The following is a 20,824-nucleotide window of genomic DNA, read 5'->3' on the forward strand; positions in this document are numbered from 1 at the left end:
CATAAGCATTAGTTGTTAATTTAATAGTTGATCTATAAAGAATTGTAATATAGTCTTTTTACTGTTTATATTAAGGCAGTAAAAAAACCTATTAATTTCAATATGCTCTTTATTGAAATTGGTATTTTGCCCTTTCTGACTTTCTGTCACGCTATTTACACACGCAATGGTACTTACTAGAGGGAAATTGTCTGAATATACAAAGTTATATAAATACATAACAATAATATCTTTGTACAGTTCACACAGAGTCATCTAGTCCCAAGTTAAGCAGAGCTTGTGTTATGGGTACTAGACCACTGATAATTTCTTTGCAAATACATACATAATATACATAGAAAATACCCAGAACGATACAAAGAATCATACTCATGAATACAAATATTTCTACCGTACGAGGAATCGAACCCGCGACCATCGGAAGTAAACCACTAAACCACTGTAACTGTATATATAATGGAATATCAAACACGGTATCATACAAACTTTCATCCCGTATTTTATTCCCTTCGGGGTAGAATTAATCAAAATCCTTTCTTAGCGGATGCCTACGTCATAACATCTAACTGTATGCCAAATTTCAGCCCGATCCGTCCAGTGGTTTGTGCTGTGCGTTGATAGATTAGTCAGTCACTATGTTAGTCAGTCACCTTTGAGTAATATATATTTAGATTTATAATACATTTAGAGAGAATGTATTATAGCAACATAAAAATATATTATTACATTTTTGTCAAAAATAAATAATTCATTGTATGATGCCCCCACAAACAGCATATCCACATTTTATATATAATCATTAATAATAATAAATAAATAAATTCTTTCCAGATCTTTCCAATAACACGTAATCGATACTGACATACTGAAGAAATTCTACTATAACGGATGGGAAAGCTATACAAGTAAGTTTTTTTTTATTTTATTATTATTCTAGTTTTACTGTAACGAGGTCGAATGGAATGAGTAGTCATGCTCACTAAAATGTCCAGACATGTGGCGGCGTGGTGGGCCGAGTTATTGGGCTCCCTAAAATATGGTCGAGCGCAATGATGGCTGGCTCATCCGCCACACTCGTGAACGAGTGCCGCTTGTAGTGACTGGCCTGCTCTAATCACTACTACTGATTTAAACTTATTGTATACTTATATTTGACCCAAATAAATTAGTGCTGGTTGGTAGTTTGTATTCACACGTTTCGACTTGTAAATGTAAACTTACAAGGATTATTTAAAAGAGCAACACACAAGTTTCTTGCTCGTTCTTCTTGTGATAAGACTTTCCGAACGAGCGGAGAAAAATAAAAGTAAAAATCCTGTCAATAAAAGTCCCGTCAAAATCGGTCCAAGCATTTCAGAGATTAACTGAGACAAACAGACAGACAGACAGATAAAAATTGTAAAAAATGTTATTTTGGCGTATGTACCGTATTTATATTCATATGCACTTAGTAAAAAACGGTTGTTTCAATATTACAAACAGACACTCCAAATTTGTTTACCATTTCATTTGCATTCACACACTACAACTTAAAAATGTAAAATAACAATAAAATTGTTTAAAAAAGCAACACGCAAGTTTATTGCTTGTTCTTCTTGTGATGAGACAGCTTTCCGAAGGAGCGATAGATTGAAAAAAAATGTGATGACTATTCAAAAGTACTTCAATGTAAGTTCGTTTGAATAAATTTACCTATGTTAGGTAAAATTATAGGTTAGTTCTTCTCCATCACTGTCCATCAGCCGCTTTCTGTTCTTACCTAATGATTAGCTGGTAGAGAATCCCATATGGCATTCAGCTCGCTAAATTGTGCTGCAATAAAGAATAAATAAATAAATGACTTTCTATTCTATTATATTACGCTTATATGAAACAGAAACAAAAATATTTCCATCGAAACAAAGTGATAGCTAACAGTTTTTCGCGTTGTTATGTCAGACGATCAGGGCGCCGTTCTGTCACGCTAACGATGGTTATGTAGTGCCAACATCACTGTCACTCCATCAACTAACGTTTTATTGTCTTCTGTCTCTAACACAATGTAACTAGCACTTAGACGTGACACTTGTGTGCCATTTTATTTATTTTTGTTTCCAAATTCAAAATTTATTTTTGGGCATGTAATGCGTAGAAATGAAGGTAATATTTTATGGAAGGTTACATAGGAATGTTAATTGTCATAACGGCAATGGAAGGCCGAAAAACAGATGTATGGACGGTTTGAAAGATATGATAAGAAAGGGAGTAAATTTTTTTTCCCTATTAGATATCTTGCAATCAGTCACGTGGACTATAACCAGATGTGGTGTGCCGTATATAACAGGTAGAGTGCCGCTCCCAGTAGAGCAGCAGCAGATAGGCTTTTTAAGAACAAGTCTTAAAACGCCTATCTTACTATATTGGTCAAATATATCACGCCTTTTCTTTAATTTTTTGACGCAAGTTTTCAGGTATTGTATGTTGCGCAACGAATTTATTTGGGTGCCTGTGTAGTCGTAATTAGTATTTGTTGCTATAGTCATTAATTAGAATAGAATAGAATAGAAAATCATTTATTCAAATAAACTTACATTGAAGCTCTTTTGAATAGTCATTACATTTTTAATACAATTACATCCTTAACCATGGGAATATCAAGTATTTTGTGGATTTCAGTTGTTTTTATAAACCATAGTGCATCCGAAAGTTGTTTTAATATATAGTAAGAAAGGGAGCAAATAACAAGATGACTGCGAACAGTGATGAATGGAAGAGAACGAATATGTTATATATGAATATGAATATTAAATAAATGTGTTAAGAAAGAAGCAGATAATTATTTTTTAGTTTCCAAATGTCTTTTGTCAAAAGTTTTTGCTACACATATCAATATATAGACATCCAATAGCATTCTGATTTTAATTCTTTATAATACAGGAATGGTAACGGTTGCAATTATTAATACTTTCCGTTATCGTAAACCGATTGCAAGCCACTTGAAAAGAGGGTCTAATATGGAGTAAACGAATCTATCGTATAAGAGAGAACGAGATATCAACATGCTCCGTCTTTGTCTTTCTTATGCATTTAGGGACGATAGAAACCTTATCGATATTTTTATGATAATTGCGATATATATACGTTTGCTACTCGTCTGTGCCCTCTGGGATAGCTTTGCCGATTGCGTACCAAAATATGTATACATAAATTTGTGTTTACCTATATTTCATAGGTGATATGCGAAAATCCGTTTGCAGAATCTGTACTTATATATTGAAGGTTTTAGGCTATCGCCAGATACATTAGGCCTGTAGCACTACATTAGACGGCGTCACAAATAAAGACATCAAAACAAGATAACAAGGGTGCAAAATTTAAAATAATAAATAAATAACCCTGGACAATTAATACAGCGCCATCTACGGTACGCATAGCTTATGTAATGGGTATTAGACAACTGACATAAATACTTCATTTTGTTTTTTTTTAATATATACATAATATACATAGAAAATACCCAGACCGACAAAGAACCATACTCATCAATACTAATGTTTTCACCGTGCGACACATCAAATCCGCGACCATCGGAAGTAAAGTGGTGTACCCAACGGCTAGACCATCGAGGCTATCAAAATGTACCAACTATATTACAACATGCAATATTCAGCTGAAGAATTTCGAACTTAATAATACAAATAAGATCTCATCATTCTTAATATGACGCATTTATAAATATTGTCTAGAGATTGCTTAGCTATAGACTTGGGTTTTGTATTGCTTCGCCTCTAATTTATCAGACGGGAACTTTGTAAGTCATATACTTGGTTAATTTTATTTATTTATTTAAAACTTTATTGATTTTTTTACAATAGGCGGGCTCAATGCTAATAGCATTCTCTACCAACCAACCTTAGGGAGTGCAGAGATACTCGAAGCCGGTTTAGTTTTAATAAATTAAATGTATATATATTAAATAGATATAATATCATACATATACATGATAATATACTACATACAAACAAAGTATGAGCATACATACATACATATTTATATATATTATAAACATACTATACATATAAATAAGATAATGATGATGATGATCATTTTTGTAGTTCTATGTTAGACTATTTAAAAAGTAAGCTTTTTTTACTTACCTTACTTATTTTTGTCTTCTATGTGTTAGAGTTCATATGAATATTGTAGAAAATTCCGATATTTTTATTAAAAGAATTACTAATGAAGTACCCAATGTATAGATTATTACAAATATTGTAAATAGCGCCATCTAGTATTTATAGACCGACCTACTACACTGACTTCGGTTTATAAATACGGAGGTCGGTAGTTGAATAATCCTCTTTCGTTGCCGCGGCATTCAGTCGATGAGCGCAGAGCGTGCCGGTTGTGTTTTGGATACAAAAATTAATTGTATTAGTAATGGGTTTAGTTGATCTTAGTTGGGCCTGGAGGGTAGCTGCTAGTAGTGAAGGTGAGTGTTAATGCATTCTAAAAGGGCCTTTTAAACCTAGATCCCTGTTACAAGTCACGGGCGCTACTTAGGGTATCCCTTTCGATAGCCGGCTTCAAAGCATAAGTCGTCATCTTTTATTAGTGCTTCTTACATATGGGACACTGTTACCTAGATACATCAATATAATAATTGCAATTAATTATGGCTAGAAAGAAACTTACTGAACTAAAAGAAACTAAGAAACTTACTTTGATATAACAGGTAGAAAGGGGGAACGCTGCCAGTTACTGCCGAAGATACTTTATTAATATATTTTAGTTATCTAAATATATATAACTCAAAGGTGACTGACATAGCGTTCTATCAACGCACAGCCCAAACCACTAGACGGATCGGGCTGAAATTTGATATGACATAGGCATCCGCTAATAAATAATTTTGATTAATTCTACCCCCAAGGGGATAAAATAGGGGATGAAAGTTTGTATGAAACTTTGTCAATTTTAAACCGATCGGGCTGAGGCTTTGTATGCATTAAGCTACTATGACGTAGGCATCCCCTAAGATAGGATTTTGATAAATTCCACCCCTAAGGGGATAAATTAACGCGAGCGAATCCGCGGGCAAAAGCTAGTTATATTATATTTCTTAACAGGTAGAATATATAATTGTTGTAATAAGACGTTTAATATTATTCTAAGTATTTATACCTTAAGTACACAATTTTGTGTTTTTATGGATACGACGTACAATTCCAATATTTACCTCTCTGCTGATATAAGACTAAAGACGTTCAAACATTTCACTACAAAGTCATAAAAGCTAGTGTATTTAGTCGCCTTTATGTTCTGCATAGCATAATATAATACACGTATTCATAAAACACATATTTACCAAGAGAAAACAAATTCCCCTATCCCCAAAGCGAGACAGTGCCTATGAAAACAAAAGGTGTTCCTAAAATACTTTCCTTGTATGGCAGTTACCACGGAAATGTTATTTCGTGTCTATATTATACACATTCAAGAATATTTGAAAGTGGCTTAGTGGTTATCTGACTTAGACCGTATAGGTTGCAGGTTTGAATCTTGTGGACAAAAATTTTTTTTTATGGAAATTTGTATTTCTGATTTACTCTCTGTTACTGAAACACCTATAAGCTATTGAATGTACATATGATCATGTAATCCACACAGCATATTCTATTATTTATACATACCCTTTAAACTATGTCTGTAGTCTATTATATATGATATTGTATTAAATTGTTTATATTATCTGCACATTTGTCCATGAATCACTTATTCGGGGTTCCACTGAAAATCAGCGTCGTGGCTTTTGTCATGGCATAATGCTGAGAGCTCTTACACGCACATCAGTACACAGTGACGCGGTGACGATGCTCCGCAGTGGTGGATGGGAAATGCATTTTACTTTATTATTATTATTTAGTATTGGTTTTTTATTATTATTATTTATTTCTTTGTTACTCTGTTATTCTTTTATTTTTTATTTTTTTCTGTATACTATGATTTCATCTCTAATTTAATGCATTGTTTTTATTTACGTTTATCTTATATAATAATTTATATGCAGCTATCAGCATCGTTTTTATTGTGTTGTGATGTGTGATGTAATAAATGTTATTCTATTCTATTCTATTCTATAATAATCTAAACTAATCCAAAAAATGATCGAGGATTTCTTTTTCTTCGAGTATAAATATTGTTGTACCTACCAAATGAAAAATGAGAAGGTATAAAGAAAACGACAAAACTTTGTCAAACAAATCAAGTCAGTTCTTCTCCGACGAATGTTCTTCTCCGACGAATTTTCTAATTCGACAGCCTAAGCTAATGGTAAATGATAACCGTCACCATCTATTTTGGACTACTCTAATGCTTTTGGTCGCAGCTGGCTTTTACCGGACGATAGGAGGCGAGTGCAGATGGTACTCCAAACCCGCGGAGGGACTTCGGAGCGGCTGAAGGCTAACTCCTGCCTGACGGCTTCGGACGTCGACTTCGAAACGAGTTTGAAGCACGGCTAGGGATTCTAACCTCGGCTCTAGACGTGGTATTTTTGATTCCCTTTTAGATCAATCGGAGCGGTTTGGAAAAAGGGATCGATCAGAGGTATAGTCATCTGTATCATTATATATCAAAATCATATCATTATTTGACGCTTATGGTACTATATACAATTTCAAAATGTAGATACATTTAAATATTTAGGTAGTTTGATTACCAGTGACTCCAGATATACTAAGGACATTAATATCAGAATAGCTATAGCGAAAACAGCATTTAATGATAAAAAACATCTTTTGAGAGCTAATATATCAAAGTCCTCTCGGAAACAACTTATCAAGACCTACATCTGGAGTATAGCCTTGTATGCCTGTGAGACGTGGACATTGACACAAAAGGAAAGAGACAAACTGGAAGCCTTTGAAATGTGGTGTTGGAGAAGAATGGAAAGAATTAGCTGGAAAGATAAAATAAGGAATGAAGAAGTGCTTGAGAGGATTAAAGAAAAGAGACAGATCATAGATATTATTGAGAATAGGCGGGGAAAAATGTTGGGGCACTTGATACGACACGACGAACTAATTAACAACATTATAGAAGAAAAATAGATGGAAAGAGAGGAAGGGGAAGACCAAGACACAGCTATATCAAGCAAGTTAAAGAAAAAGTTGGAGTCGTGTCGTATCAACAGCTAAAGGGACTGATAGAAGATCGTGGAAGGTGGCGGGAGCTCCACCGACAAGAGCTCAGCTCTTAAATTATGAATGAATGCATTACCAATCCAAAAGACTAATATATCATAGCTACGTTTCTTCACTGTCCTGTTGAAAAAAAATTTGGCGTCACATTTGGGGGTAATGGGAGAGACAAATGTGGGCACGCCTATATCATCTTTACTGCTTTATTACAACGTCATGGATTTGATTTAATTTCAAACCCATATATCTAACAGCTCGGATTAGAAATGGGCGCAAAGAGATAAAAATCTATACAGATATTGGAAGCAAATTCTCCGACAAAATCAAAACCTATATCTCACGGCACAGGTCAAACTTTACATCCATTATTGATGAGCAAACCCGGTCGGTAGTTGCGACGAGTTTTCAAAATCCTTCCACATTTTCCGTTATATTTTGACGCTGGATGTATTAGACAACCAATTAAATAGGATATTATAAATTCTTTAGATACATAATATTTCTCTAGAAGAAAAATACTGCGCAAATTTTTAAATTAGTACTTAAGTTTTTCGCCACTCATTGGTTTATTATATTAAGGAATTTTCTGGAACAAATAAAATAATTATTTATTGTAAATCTATGAATTGATGAATAAACACTGATAGATTGCGTTGTACAGACACTTTATATACTACTTAATGGATTTATATTGCAATATGGCTGTAAACTCAATAACGGTCGGAATTTGATCTCCAATAGAAAAGATCGTAACGCTTCCAATGCTTTGTATTTAAATTGTAAAGTAGGAATAAAACAATTTAAAAGAGCAACACGCAAGTTTCTTGCTCGTTCTTTCCGAATGAGCGGTAGATTTAAAAAAATGTGATGACTATTCAAAAGTGCTTCAATGTAAGTTTATTTGAATATTTTCTATTCTATTCTATTCTCCAGTAGCGGTGGTCTGGTTTCCGCACTGAATACTTATGATCTCACACGTGATAATCGTAGCGGAATTAAAAAAAATATATAAATATATTAAGTAATGAAATGAACTTCCGCAAAATAATATCTAATTCTATAAAACGTATGCTTTGTACGACTGGAAAAGATGCTAAGGTCTATGCTTGTGCAATCTAAAATAATGTATCTCTCAAATAGCAAAAGGCTATTAAAAAATTCTGCAATCAATTTTTACAACAAACATATAATTAAAATACATCTACATAATAATCTCAGGATAATTTACAGAGCGCCATCTAGACCCAAGTTAAGCTAGTTAAAGCTTGTGTTATGGGTACTAGACAACTGATATATACATAGATATTTTCTTTGTAAATACATATTATACATAGAAAACACCCAGACCGATATAAACAATCATAGTCGTGAATACAAATGTTTGTGCCGTGCGAGGAATCGAACCCGCGGCCATCGGTCGTAAACCGGTGTGTTAGACCGCTAGGCCACCGATCTATAGTTCGGAACGAAAAGAATACAATGGTAAATTACTATTATATCGTTGACATTCAGTTACATTTTGTTGTCTGTAAACGTACACGCACGCGAAGATATGGGCACTAGTCCATTAGTAAAAAGATGTATGTTACACATAGTAGAAACTTAACAACTGGGAATGTAAGCTGTTATTTAGTGCTTATAAATCTACCGCACATTGACTATCTTCAATTATTCAGTGCAACGAAACAAGGCAAACCATAAATACTGTCAGGATCCGAACACGCGAGGGTGTTAGGCATTTACAATCTTACGTGCAGTGTATTTATATGTAGACACTGTGAAATGTCTAATATAATTTATCACTACGACTGATTTAATCTTATTGTGTTTTTATATTTGAGCCTAAATAAATTAGTGCTGGTTGGTAGTTTGTATTCACACGTTTCGACTTGTAAAATGTGAACTTACAAGGATTGTTTAAAAGAGAAACACACAAGTTTCTTGCTTATTCTTCTTGTAATGAGACAGCTTTCCGAATAAGCGGTAGATTTAAAAAAATGTTGACTATACAAAAGTGCTTAAATTAAGTTTATTTGAATAAATGATTTTCTATTCTATTCTATAATCTTATACATACATACAATTTTCGTGTCACAGTTTTCGTTCCCATACTCCTCCGAAACGGATTGACCGATTGTCATGAAATTTTGTGAGCTTATTGAGTAGGTCTGAGAATCAGCCAACATCTATTTTTTATCCCCCTAAATGTCAGGGGTAGTCCACCCCTAAATTTTATTTTTATTTTAAGGCAAAACAACGTTTGCCGGAACAACTAGTATATATATATATATATATATATAACACAACCACATTGTGGAATCACCTTCCAGCAATGGTATTTCCGAACGATACGATATTGAAACCTCTAGAAAAGCTTATTCCTTGTTAAAAGGCCAACAACGTACTTGCAATTCCCCTATTGTTGCGGATGCTCATGGGCGGGGGTAATCACTTACCATCAGGTGAGCCGCATGCTCGTTTGTGCCCTGTGTTATATAAATAAATATAAAACGTGGTAATATCCCGTGATTTTTACTAATTATACGTATATCCTGTAACTGTTCAATAAATATAAAGTTTTCTATATCATTTCAAAATATGTGTACTTTCTATAAATTGCTTCCATTTCTACTTGATTTATTTCTCTGTCGTAAACACATCGGCGTCAAACGATACCCGTCGGTCGAGCTTATTTCCGATACCATAACGGAAATATGTGTGGAAATAATCTATTTCTCCATTCTATACTATAATACAAATTTTATCAATTTCAAAACTGAAAAGATTTTTGATGCACGGTGTAGATATCTTTGAGATTTATGTTATACTAGCTATGCCTGCGACTTCGTACCTGTATTATAGAGACCTTGGCCAAATAAAGAAAAAGTATTTAATAATCTAACTCAAGAAAGCAAAATAAAATTTCATTGTTTTAGCTTAAAAATGACGAATTTCCATACAAACTTTCACCTATTTTAGGTGTTGCCCTTGTAATGAATAAAATAATTAATGGTAACATTTTTACAAACTTTGAATGTCATATTTGTTTATATTTAATCAACAAGCTCAAAGATAAATTTCAGCTTCTGGCTTTAAAATCTCAATACTTCCAACCTATCTTACCTAACCCTCAACCTACCCCTTACTACCCTTTTTTCGCAATTAAAAGTAGCTTATGTCCTTTCTCAGGGTCAAAACTATCTTTTTTTTGTCTCTGGACAATTAATACAACGACATCTAGTCCCACGGTAACCAGAGGTTGTGGTATGGATACTAGACAACTGATATAAATACTTTGATTTTTTATGTAAATACATAGAATATAGCCATAACGATACAAAACAAACAATGTTCATGAATATAAATATTTACACCGTGCGAGGAATCGAACCCGCGACCATTGGAAGTAAAGCAGCATGCTAGACCATTAGACCACCGAAACCGTCATATACTTGTTAATTTGCTTCCGATATGTCTATAATAAATATAACTCTGTTGACGACCACGATGGTCTAGCGATTTAGCACACCGCATTACGTCCGATGGTCGCGGGTTCGAATCCTCGCACGGCACAGTAATTTGTATTCATGAGTATGATTGTTTGTATCGGTCTGGGTGTTTTCTATATATAATATATATGTATTTATAAAAAAAAATCTATGTATTTGTATCAGTTATCTAGTAGCCATAATACAAGCTTTAGCTAGCTTAACGGGTCTAGATGGCGCTGTGTGAATTGTCTTGGGATTAAATATATATATATATATATATATATATATATATATATATATATATATATATATATAGCTCTGTCGCTAAACCTTTAAACCGTATTGTAAAACTTTAACAATAAACCCTCTAACACGATATTTATTACAATGTCAAATGGGTACAAACTATAAAATTGCAGTGGGTGCCACGTATCAACACCAGAATGTGCTACAACCTCGTAAAGTATTCCACTGACTAATCGTACATTTACGACGCTGGCTCTATATTGTCGAACTGTACAGGTGCTCGTAAATTGTTTGTAGTTGGTAGCTTGATTCATTGTTTGTCAACGATGCTCGTACCAGCTTGTATTTAAGTGGAATGGGCAAAACTGAACATTCTCCGGCTACATAAAGTTTCAACCCCTACTTCATCCCCTTTATCAGGAAAGGGGTTGAAATAGAGTATGATTCCTAACACGATATTTACTACAATGTCAATTAGGTATAAACAGCAAAATTGCAGTAGGTGTCATGTATTATCACCAGAATGTGCTACAACCTCGTAAAATATTCCACTGACTAGTCGTACATTTACGACGCTGGCTCTATATTGTCGAACTGTACAGGTGCTCGTAAATTGTTTGTAGTTGGTAGCTTGATTCATTGTTTGTCAACGATACTCGTACCAGCTTGTATTTAAGTGGAATGGGCAAAACTGAACATTCTTCGTCTGCACATACTTTCAACCCCTATTTCATTTATATTTGGAAGGTTGATTCATTGCTTATCAGCAATGTTAATAGCAGCTTGTATTTAAGTGGAATAGACAAAATTGAACATTCTTCGGACTTTCAACCCCTATTTCATCCCCTTCAGGAACAGCACCCATTCGAAGCCAGAGCGAGTAGCTAGTATTATATATTGGGGGGTTTAGACTATTTATTTATTTATTTATTTATTAACACTTTATTGCACCAGAAAGACAAACAATTAAATAAAGAACAAACAAGTAATAAGTAATAAGGTACAAAAGGCGGTCTTATCGCTTAAGCAATCTCTTCCAGACAACCTTTGGGTAGAGGAGAGAAGACAGAAAGTGGTAGATGGCGCAAGAATGGACTAGAGAAATATAAAAGGCATATTAATACTGTTGCCGATGGCAACCTTTTTGATAGTTTTTATGTTTTTTATATATATTTGAATTTTATATTTTGACGTTCTGTTTTTATATACTATTTGTTTTCTTATGCCATATTGTCTTTATATTTTTGCTAGCGAGCTGATTACACCTATTTTACCTCACCTAAGAACGTGTCTCATTTTTAACCAGCCTTAATACAGTCCATCCTTCCTTCCGTAACATTGTGGTCCTTTCTTTCGCCGTCTTTAGTATTACATTATAATAAAAATTCTAAATTTTTCCGACATGAAGACACGTTCCCAAACGAAGGGTGAGAGTAGTCAGCCAAGAGCGGAATCCTCCGCGGATATAGTTGGTGAGGAACCTAGCGCGCCGCTCGAAACAACGGGCGCAGCACGCTCTTTTATTTCAGGTTCCACAACTTCATCTTCCACTGTCAGAGCCCGTTCCGTAGCCGCTCAAGTCGAACATGCGAAAAAGCTCTTGGATTTGGAACGAGCCGCAGCTGCGAGAGAAGCGGAGCGTGAACGTGAAATACAACAAAGAGAAGCGGAGCGAGAACGACAATTACAACAAAGAGAACGTGAGGTACTCGAATTGGAGCTATCTGCTCAACTAGCTGAGATTGAAGCTGAAGATGAACGTAACAGTCGACGTAGCGTACGTTCCTCTATTAAATATGTCCAGGGTTGGCTCAACAAATGTGTGGATGTTGCAACGGAGCCTAGGGAGGTGGTCATTCCCAGTCGTACTGCCCCTGTTGGTATTCAAGCCACCGGTAGTTCGGCTCTTGTGGATTTCCTACCTTCTGCAACGTGTCCCCGCAGTCGTACCCCTGTTTCGGAGGTCGCTTATTCGCGCCTCGGTACGTCTGCCCTTGTGGATCGCGTCTCTGTTTCTAATAAATTCACTAACAGACATTTGACTTTTTCAGAGCCCCAATCTACATATCTTCAATCTTCAGGTCCTATTAATGCGGTGCTGGCTGAATCATCGGCACAGTGTAGTTACCAGTGTCCTCAGGGAATAGTAACTACAAATCAGCACCCGGAAAGTAATATTTGTTGTAAAAATAATACACACAGGTAAGTCAGATATTCATTTATTAGCAAATGCAATAACAGCTTTAACGAATGTTAACCGTCCTTCAAAACACAGGGATGATCGGCTACCTCCCTATGATGGTAAACATTTAGATTGGTTTATTTTTAAAGAGTTTTCGAAGAGTCAGCCTCTTCGTACACGCCTGCTGAAAACTTAGCACGTATTGGCATGGCGTTACGTGGTAGTGCACGAGAGGCCGTTGCCGTATTGTTGGTGACAGCACACGACCCTGCGCCAGTCATGGCACAGCTAGAAATGCGGTTCGCTCGACCAGAGTACATTGTACTACATGAAGTGAATACACTGCGGGCCCTTCCTAGGCTAGGCACAGAATCGAGAGATTTACATATTCTTGCTTGTCGCGTTCGTAACAGTGTCGAAATTATAAAATTACTGAAAAACAAAGCTTATTTAGAATCTCCTGAACTTTTTAACTCTGTATTATCCAAATTGACCCCACTAATGAGATCACGGTGGATAGATTTTATTATTTCCAACAAAAATTTCACCTCCAACACGTCTGTAGGTTCACCAACAAAACTTGAACTTTTAGGTGATTTTTTGACTAGGGAGGTAAATATTCAATTACAATTTGGCATAATTAATAATCATCCTAGTAGTTCTTTCGATAATTATTCTAAAATAAATTCTAAAATGAAAAATTCATCACATTCTAGTACATTTTCTTTGAGTGACAATGTTGATAATACGCATGACAAGACATTAACATGTCTTTATTGTCAGCAGTGTCATGCAATAGAAATATGTAAAAAATTTCTTTCTCTCACACCTCAAAAGAGGTTTGAGTGGTGTAAAAATGAAATAGTTTGTAACAGATGCCTTAAGAAAGGTTTACACAGATATAAATATTGTACTAGAGGGGATTTATGTAATATTTCTGGGTGTAAATATAAGCATCATAAACTTTTACATTTTTTGTCGGGAGTGTCGGGGTCCTCTGTCAGTAATAATTATGTTACTATAGAGGATATATCTCAGGAGGACCAACCACGAGCGCACATTTCCATGAATTCCGCAGTTCGTCCTCCGATAATGACAACCGATAAAAACGTTAACGAGACAGTTGCTCATACGTTCATTGGTCAGACTGTCAATGAATATAAGACTTTACGGCCATTGTTAAAAGTTGTGGCGGTTACAGTAAGTGGCCCTAAGGGTAGTGTCGACACATTTGCTCTTTTGGACGATGGATCGACTTCTACCTTTATTGATTCTAAGATTTCTCGCGCTATAGGGGTATCTGGGCCGAAGGCTAGCCTCAAGGTAGAATGTATTGGGGGGCTCTCAAAACTGTCTGAAGTAGAGTTTGTCGACATATGTATTAAAGGGCGCAATTCTGGTGGTGATCCTTTTAAATTACGTAGAGTGCGTTCCATTGCCAGATTGGGTGTCTCACGACAGACGTTACGTACCACTGACTTAGAAAGGTTTTCTCATTTGTCAGATTTGAAAAATATTATTTCTTATGAAAATGTGCAACCAACTCTTATTATAGGTATTGATAATTGGTTTTTATCCCTTCCTTCACAAGTTCGAGAGAATGGTCCCTCTGAACCCGTGGCATACTTAACTAAATTGGGTTGGGTCATTTTTGGTTTTTCACATTCGTCAAATAATGTACCAGGGACGGATTCAGAAGTTAATGTAAATTATGTAACAACTTCTGACACTTTAGAAATAGACAAATTAAATAAAAATAATTTTAAATTAGACCCGACAGGAATAGGTACTAAAATGTCTACCTCTTCCGCAGACACGCGAGCGGTTTCTATTCTATTAAATTCGGCACAACTGATGGGCAGCCGTAACCAAACTACGAGGTCGGCAGCTTCAAGAAACCTCACACCTTCTTCAACAACTGAAGAGATGCTAGATCCAAGTATCTTCATGCACCGAAGAGCTAGCAGCAAAAAGCTACTGTGGCCTGCCAACACCTCGAGGTATTAAAGTAGATGTTGCAATATTGAGTCGTTGCGAGAAGAGGGACACTACTACAAAATTATCTGGGATAACTGCACAGCCTTCTTGAGTACTGTGAGAGTTCTTGAGACATTGAGTAAGCTATACGGTGCGAGTATTTTAGATGCAGCAAGCAACCACAACACTCGTTTATGCATTATTCCTTCTGTAACACCGTTTATGAGCGGCACTTGAAAACGCCTTGTCAGAAATGTTAAGTGCACCATGAAGTCATCATTGCATTTACGCTACGAGTTTTTGAAGGGATGCTGACAAGTATTATTATTGTAGATGCAGAAGTCTTAGCCAATTCACGTCCCTTGACCCATGTCTCTGATGTTCCCTTGTGCACGCTGTTTTAAGAACATTAAAATTAATACCAAAGTCAAGGACTGATAGAAATGCCCAGTCTCCTACGCGTCGTCGACGTCGGTCGGTCCTAATTTTAGAGAGCAACCTTCCTCGAGGTAGCTGTCTTAAAGGCAGAGTTTCGGCGGTCCACACTGGCAACGATGGCGGTCCACCCTGGCAAGTCTCATCGATGTCAAACCACTGACGGAACACTGCGTTGAGCTCCCCAAGAAGCTGGTGCGGTTGCCCATCAGCTAAATTGGGGAGGATGTTGCCGATGGCAACCTTTTTGATAGTTTTTATGTTTTTTATATATATTTGAATTTTATATTTTGACGTTCTGTTTTTATATACTATTTGTTTTCTTATGCCATATTGTCTTTATATTTTTGCTAGCGAGCTGATTACACCTATTTTACCTCACCTAAGAACGTGTCTCATTTTTAACCAGCCTTAATACAGTCCATCCTTCCTTCCGTAACAAATACTAAATAATAATAATTTACATATACTACTTACATATATATATATATATATAATACAATTTATATACATACATACACACAAATATTATATACAAATACAAAACACACAGGAGTGTTTATTTTGTATTTGTATACAAGTAAATTATTGTATAAGAGTAATTATGTAACACGCAATTTCGAATAAGCTAACTGGATGAAGACTGACAGATCAAGAAAAGTTTAGTTGGAGAGATAGTAACATTTAACAGAGTTCTTGAAAACGGACAGTGATGGTGCGCTACGAATAGAGAATGAAGTGAGTTCCACAAACGAATAGCTAGTACAGAAAAGGATTTAGTATAGAATGAGGATGTATGGATAGGGGTTTTTAAACTGAGGTTTGTAGCACTGCGTAGCCCATGACTTTGTGCCTCACCGAGAAATAAGAATCTTTCTTTAAGGTAGTGAGGAGTAGTGGGTTTAAAAAGAATGGAGTAGAGAAGAGAAAGAATATGCCAATCACGGCGAAGGCGAATAGGAAGCCACTTGAGCTGTGAACGATAATGAGAAATGTGGTCATATTTACGAAGTCCAAATATGAACCTGATACATATATTTTGGAGACGCTCAAGTTTGTTTAATTGGTCTTCGGTGAGGTCTAGATAGCATATGTCAGCGTAATCAAGGACAGGAAGGAGTAGGGTATGCGCAAGCGAAATTTTGGTATCAATCGGCAAAAAGAAGCCTAGACGCCTCAGTGAAGCTGCAGCAGCAAAAAATTTACGGCTAACCTCAGCGATCTGCACTGACCAAGAGAGGGTCCTGTCGAAGTGGATGCCCAGATTTTTGACGCTGTCGCTATAGTCAATGCATACTCCGTCCAATACTATTCGAGGAAGAGAACCCCAGTTTATTCTTGTAATGTACCGAGAGCTGCCTATGATGATAGACTGAGTTTTAGAGGCATTCAGGACAAGACCAAACGATTTACACCAGTTTGATATGTGAACTAGATCAGCATTAATTGTATGAATAGCAGTATCAATGTCATCCAGCGGAGCCTGCGTATAGATCTGAAGATCATCTGCATAAAGGTGGTAGGAGGAATGAAGTTTACCAGTAATAGAATTAATAAATAAAGCGAAGAGAAGTGGAGATAAGACGCCACCCTGAGGAACGCCGGCAGTCGTTTGACACCACGACGAAAGTGTATTGTCAATACGGACACATTGCCGGCGCCCATACAGGTAACTCTGAAACCAGTCGGTTACCATTGGAGATATGTTGATTGAGCGCATGCAAGCCAATAGGATGTCGATATCGATTGTGTTAAAAGCATTACTGAAGTCCAGCAGTGTAAGGACTGTCAGTTGCGAATTATCCATACCGTGCCGAACGTCATCTGTGATTTTTACAAGAGCAGTGGTAGTACTATGGCCAGGTCGGAAGCCTGATTGGAGAGGGTTGAGAAGGTCATTACTTATAAGGAATTTGTTGAGTTGACCATGGACAAGACGTTCAAGTGCTTTGGAAAGGAAGGGAAGGATTGAGATAGGACGATAATCGGAAAAAGAAGACGGCTTATATTTTTTAGGAAGAGGAATAATGTGGGCATCTTTCCAAATGGAAGGAAAGATACTTAAGGATAGGGAATTGTTGAAAATTAAAGTGATTGTAGGAAGGACGATATCAAGGATAAGGTAAACCATAGTACGACCAATGCCATCAGTACCCATAGCATCAGAATTTATTGATAGCAAGCTCTTCTCAACATCACAATTGGTAACTGGACTAAAGAAGAAAGATGGATAATCAGGGGTTGGTGTAGTAGAAAGGAGGTTTATTGTATTAGCTTTAATATTGTTATCAAAAACAACAGAAGAACAGAAATGCCTATTAAGGTTGTCAATATCGACATTGAAGAAAGTGGATTCAGAATTTTTATTCATACCAACCCCTAGAGATTTGAGAAATTTCCAGACTTTAGCCGGATCACCATTCTCGACAGATTTATGAATGTGGCGACGTTGTGCCTCTTTACACACCTTATTGCAATGATTTCTAGCCTTAATGTACTGGTCTCGATATCTATCGGGATTAATTTTAAATTTTGCTTTTGCCTTATTCTTTTTAGTCTGGATTTCTCTAATTTCTTTCGTTAACCAAGGCGCAGGTAGATGTTTCATTCGAACAGGTCGAACCGGAGCATGACGATCATATAGCTTAGTGACAATTTTGTTGAACATATCCACCTGATCTTCGACAGAAGTAGCATCCTGAACTGCAGTCCAATCCGTATCCACGGCATCTTTACGTAAACGGTCCAAGTCGATGGCACCAAAATTACGCTGCATGAGAATTTTATGTTTACGTTTAGGAGTTCTTATTCTAAAGGATAGGAAAATGAGATCGTGGAAAGAGAAGGCATCAGCAGTATATTGACCATGTCTTGTGACATGATCAGGAGAGGAAACGAGGATAAGGTCTAAAAGTGAAGGTTTACAACTAGGAAAGTAGTGGGTAGCTTGAAGGGGCAGGATTGTAAGATTACAAGCATTGGCTACAGATCGTAGGGAATTAGAGCGGTAATCGTTTTTAAGGAGACACGTGTTAAAGTCACCCATGATTACAGTATGCTCATAGGATGGGATCAAATTTTCTAAGAGGTATTCTAAAGAAGAGAAATAATCAACTGTAGGAGAAGGACTATAGAAAACACCGAGAAGAATTTTGGAGTGGGAAAGAGTGACTTCAGTGAAGAGGTATTCAGCTTCATTGGAAGGGTTACTACTATTAGAGCAGGAAATAAGTTTGAAGGGAATTTCTGTACGCAGGTAAATAGCCACACCACCACCACCCTTACCAGTGCGGTCATTCCGAATAAGAACAAACCCTGGCAACGAGTAACAAGAGGAAGGGAGACAGGGCTTCAGCCAAGACTCAGAGACAAGAACAGCGTGGACGTTACTTACATTAAAGGATGCCAGCATATCTGGGAAATGAGCTGGAATGCTTTGTGCATTAATATGCACGATATTGAAATTTCTTGGTACGTTGGCGAACTCTTTATGTAAAATTTCGTCTAGAGGAATTGGTAAACTGTAAAAACTAGAATTTGCAGAAGAGAAAGTAGAGAGAGAGTGAAAGCTTTCATCTTGCATGTTAGACATAATTATGTGTACAATTAAATACTGATTTATAAATATAATAATATATAACCAAATATAATATAATAATAATAAAAATATATATACTAGAGTATAACAGAGATAGAGCTTCTACCCGCCAGTTGAATGAAATATATGAACACATATAAATTGTAACAAACTGTTACACACAATAAAAGTATATAGCAAATTTCATACAATAGAAAATACAATTATTAATATGGAGAAAAAAAAACAAAAAAATGGTAAAACAACATTAACCAAAAGAAAAATATTAGGTAAAAAATAAGGAATACAGTCGCTCAATAGAACATATAAAAAAAAAAGTAAAAATAATATACTGCAAAATTCACTATCCACACTTACAGTGCAGAGGGAGCCACTGTACTATGATCTATATTGCTAAATGTAAAGAAATGATATGACAAATAACAACTGACTTAAAAACTAAATGTCAAAAATAAGACTCACTGATCTGAGATGATACATGTCAGATCTGTGCTATAAAAATCTTTGAATTGATTGTATTGGTGAAACAAAAGTTTATTTTGAAGGTGGAAAACAAACGATTATATTATTGCGTTACCCAGATTCAGTCATTATTTCTGTAATACTATGGAACTACCTACGTGTTTATCGAGCAGAACTAAATATGAGAGATTATATGCTAACGTAGGTGAAATCAATAGTTAAGATATTCACAGAAAACTATCATACGAAACCAATGGTAAACAAGACAACTTCACTTTCTGACCACTCGTTTAACGCGAGCCGTGACGGCCGTCGTAGCTTTCGTCGCCGCTGAGCTCCCGGCCACCATTGTCAGCGAACTCCCATGCTGCGGTACCACCGGATCAGAGGCAGAGAGGTTTATCAACTTGTTAACATCCGTGATGGTGGTAACTCGGTTCTTCGTACCGTCGTCTCCAGCTACAATCACACAACCGTCCCGCGTCCAACACTTCTTTACTCCAAAATGACGACGAGCAGTCATGAATGCTTCGTGTCTTCCTTTAGTCAGGAACTCAGAGATGGTAATTCCTGAATCTTTGAGTGCAGTCTTAGCAAACCAAACACTATTTCGCAGAGTAAGATCAGGGAATTTCACCAATATAGGACGAGGCTTGGCACCAAAAGAGCGGCCTAGTCGATGACATCGGCTAATATTGGCTTCAGAGAATCCGGGGATTTTCAATTTCTCACCAATCACCTTGACCACATCCTGTGACGTATTGTTTCCACTAGACTCACGAACACCATGTAGCAAGAGAATCTTCCTGCGGCTACGCATCTCAAAGTGATCCATCTGACGACCTATCAGTTCCAACTGTTGCTGAAAGCTGCAGAAGGTGCTGGTGACAAACGACTGGAAAACCGCAAAGTCCGCTGCTAATGTGGCCACAGTGTATGGTGATACAGTGCTTGGTGTGGTGTTTACCTTTTGTAAATCATTTTGAAATGCAGTCATCTTTCCATTTAGTTCTTCCATCATTGAAAAAAAATTACTTTGTAATGCGTCCATTGTGTACTATTGAAAGGAGAGGTTGATACTGGTACAGGTAGAAACACTCTATCTCTTGAAGTTTAGCATAAATAAAATTAGAAATATATGAATATACTAATTATTTTAAATAATATAAATCAGAGCACTTTTAAGGTGTGTTAACAGTTGTTTCAATTTAGTTACCTATTACGTACCCAAGTTCTCTATAAATCTTAAAAC

At 36.2% G+C, this 20,824-nt stretch overlaps 1 protein-coding gene across 1 annotated transcript; it reads right to left on the bottom strand.

Moving 5' to 3' along the window:
* Nucleotides 1-19,619: 19,619 nt before the first annotated feature.
* Nucleotides 19,620-20,623, bottom strand: LOC131841204 (uncharacterized). The gene has a single exon (XM_059189482.1). The coding sequence runs from the start codon at nucleotides 20,621-20,623 to the stop codon at nucleotides 19,844-19,846; it is 780 nt and encodes a 259-aa protein (XP_059045465.1). The 3' UTR covers nucleotides 19,620-19,843.
* Between the last annotated feature and the right edge of the window lie 201 nt (nucleotides 20,624-20,824).

The sequence above is a fragment of the Achroia grisella genome, unplaced genomic scaffold (genome assembly GCF_030625045.1).
Source record: "Achroia grisella isolate CSIRO2021 unplaced genomic scaffold, CSIRO_AGI_Agris_v1 utg1063, whole genome shotgun sequence".
In the NCBI taxonomy this organism is placed as follows: Eukaryota; Metazoa; Arthropoda; class Insecta; order Lepidoptera; family Pyralidae; genus Achroia; species Achroia grisella.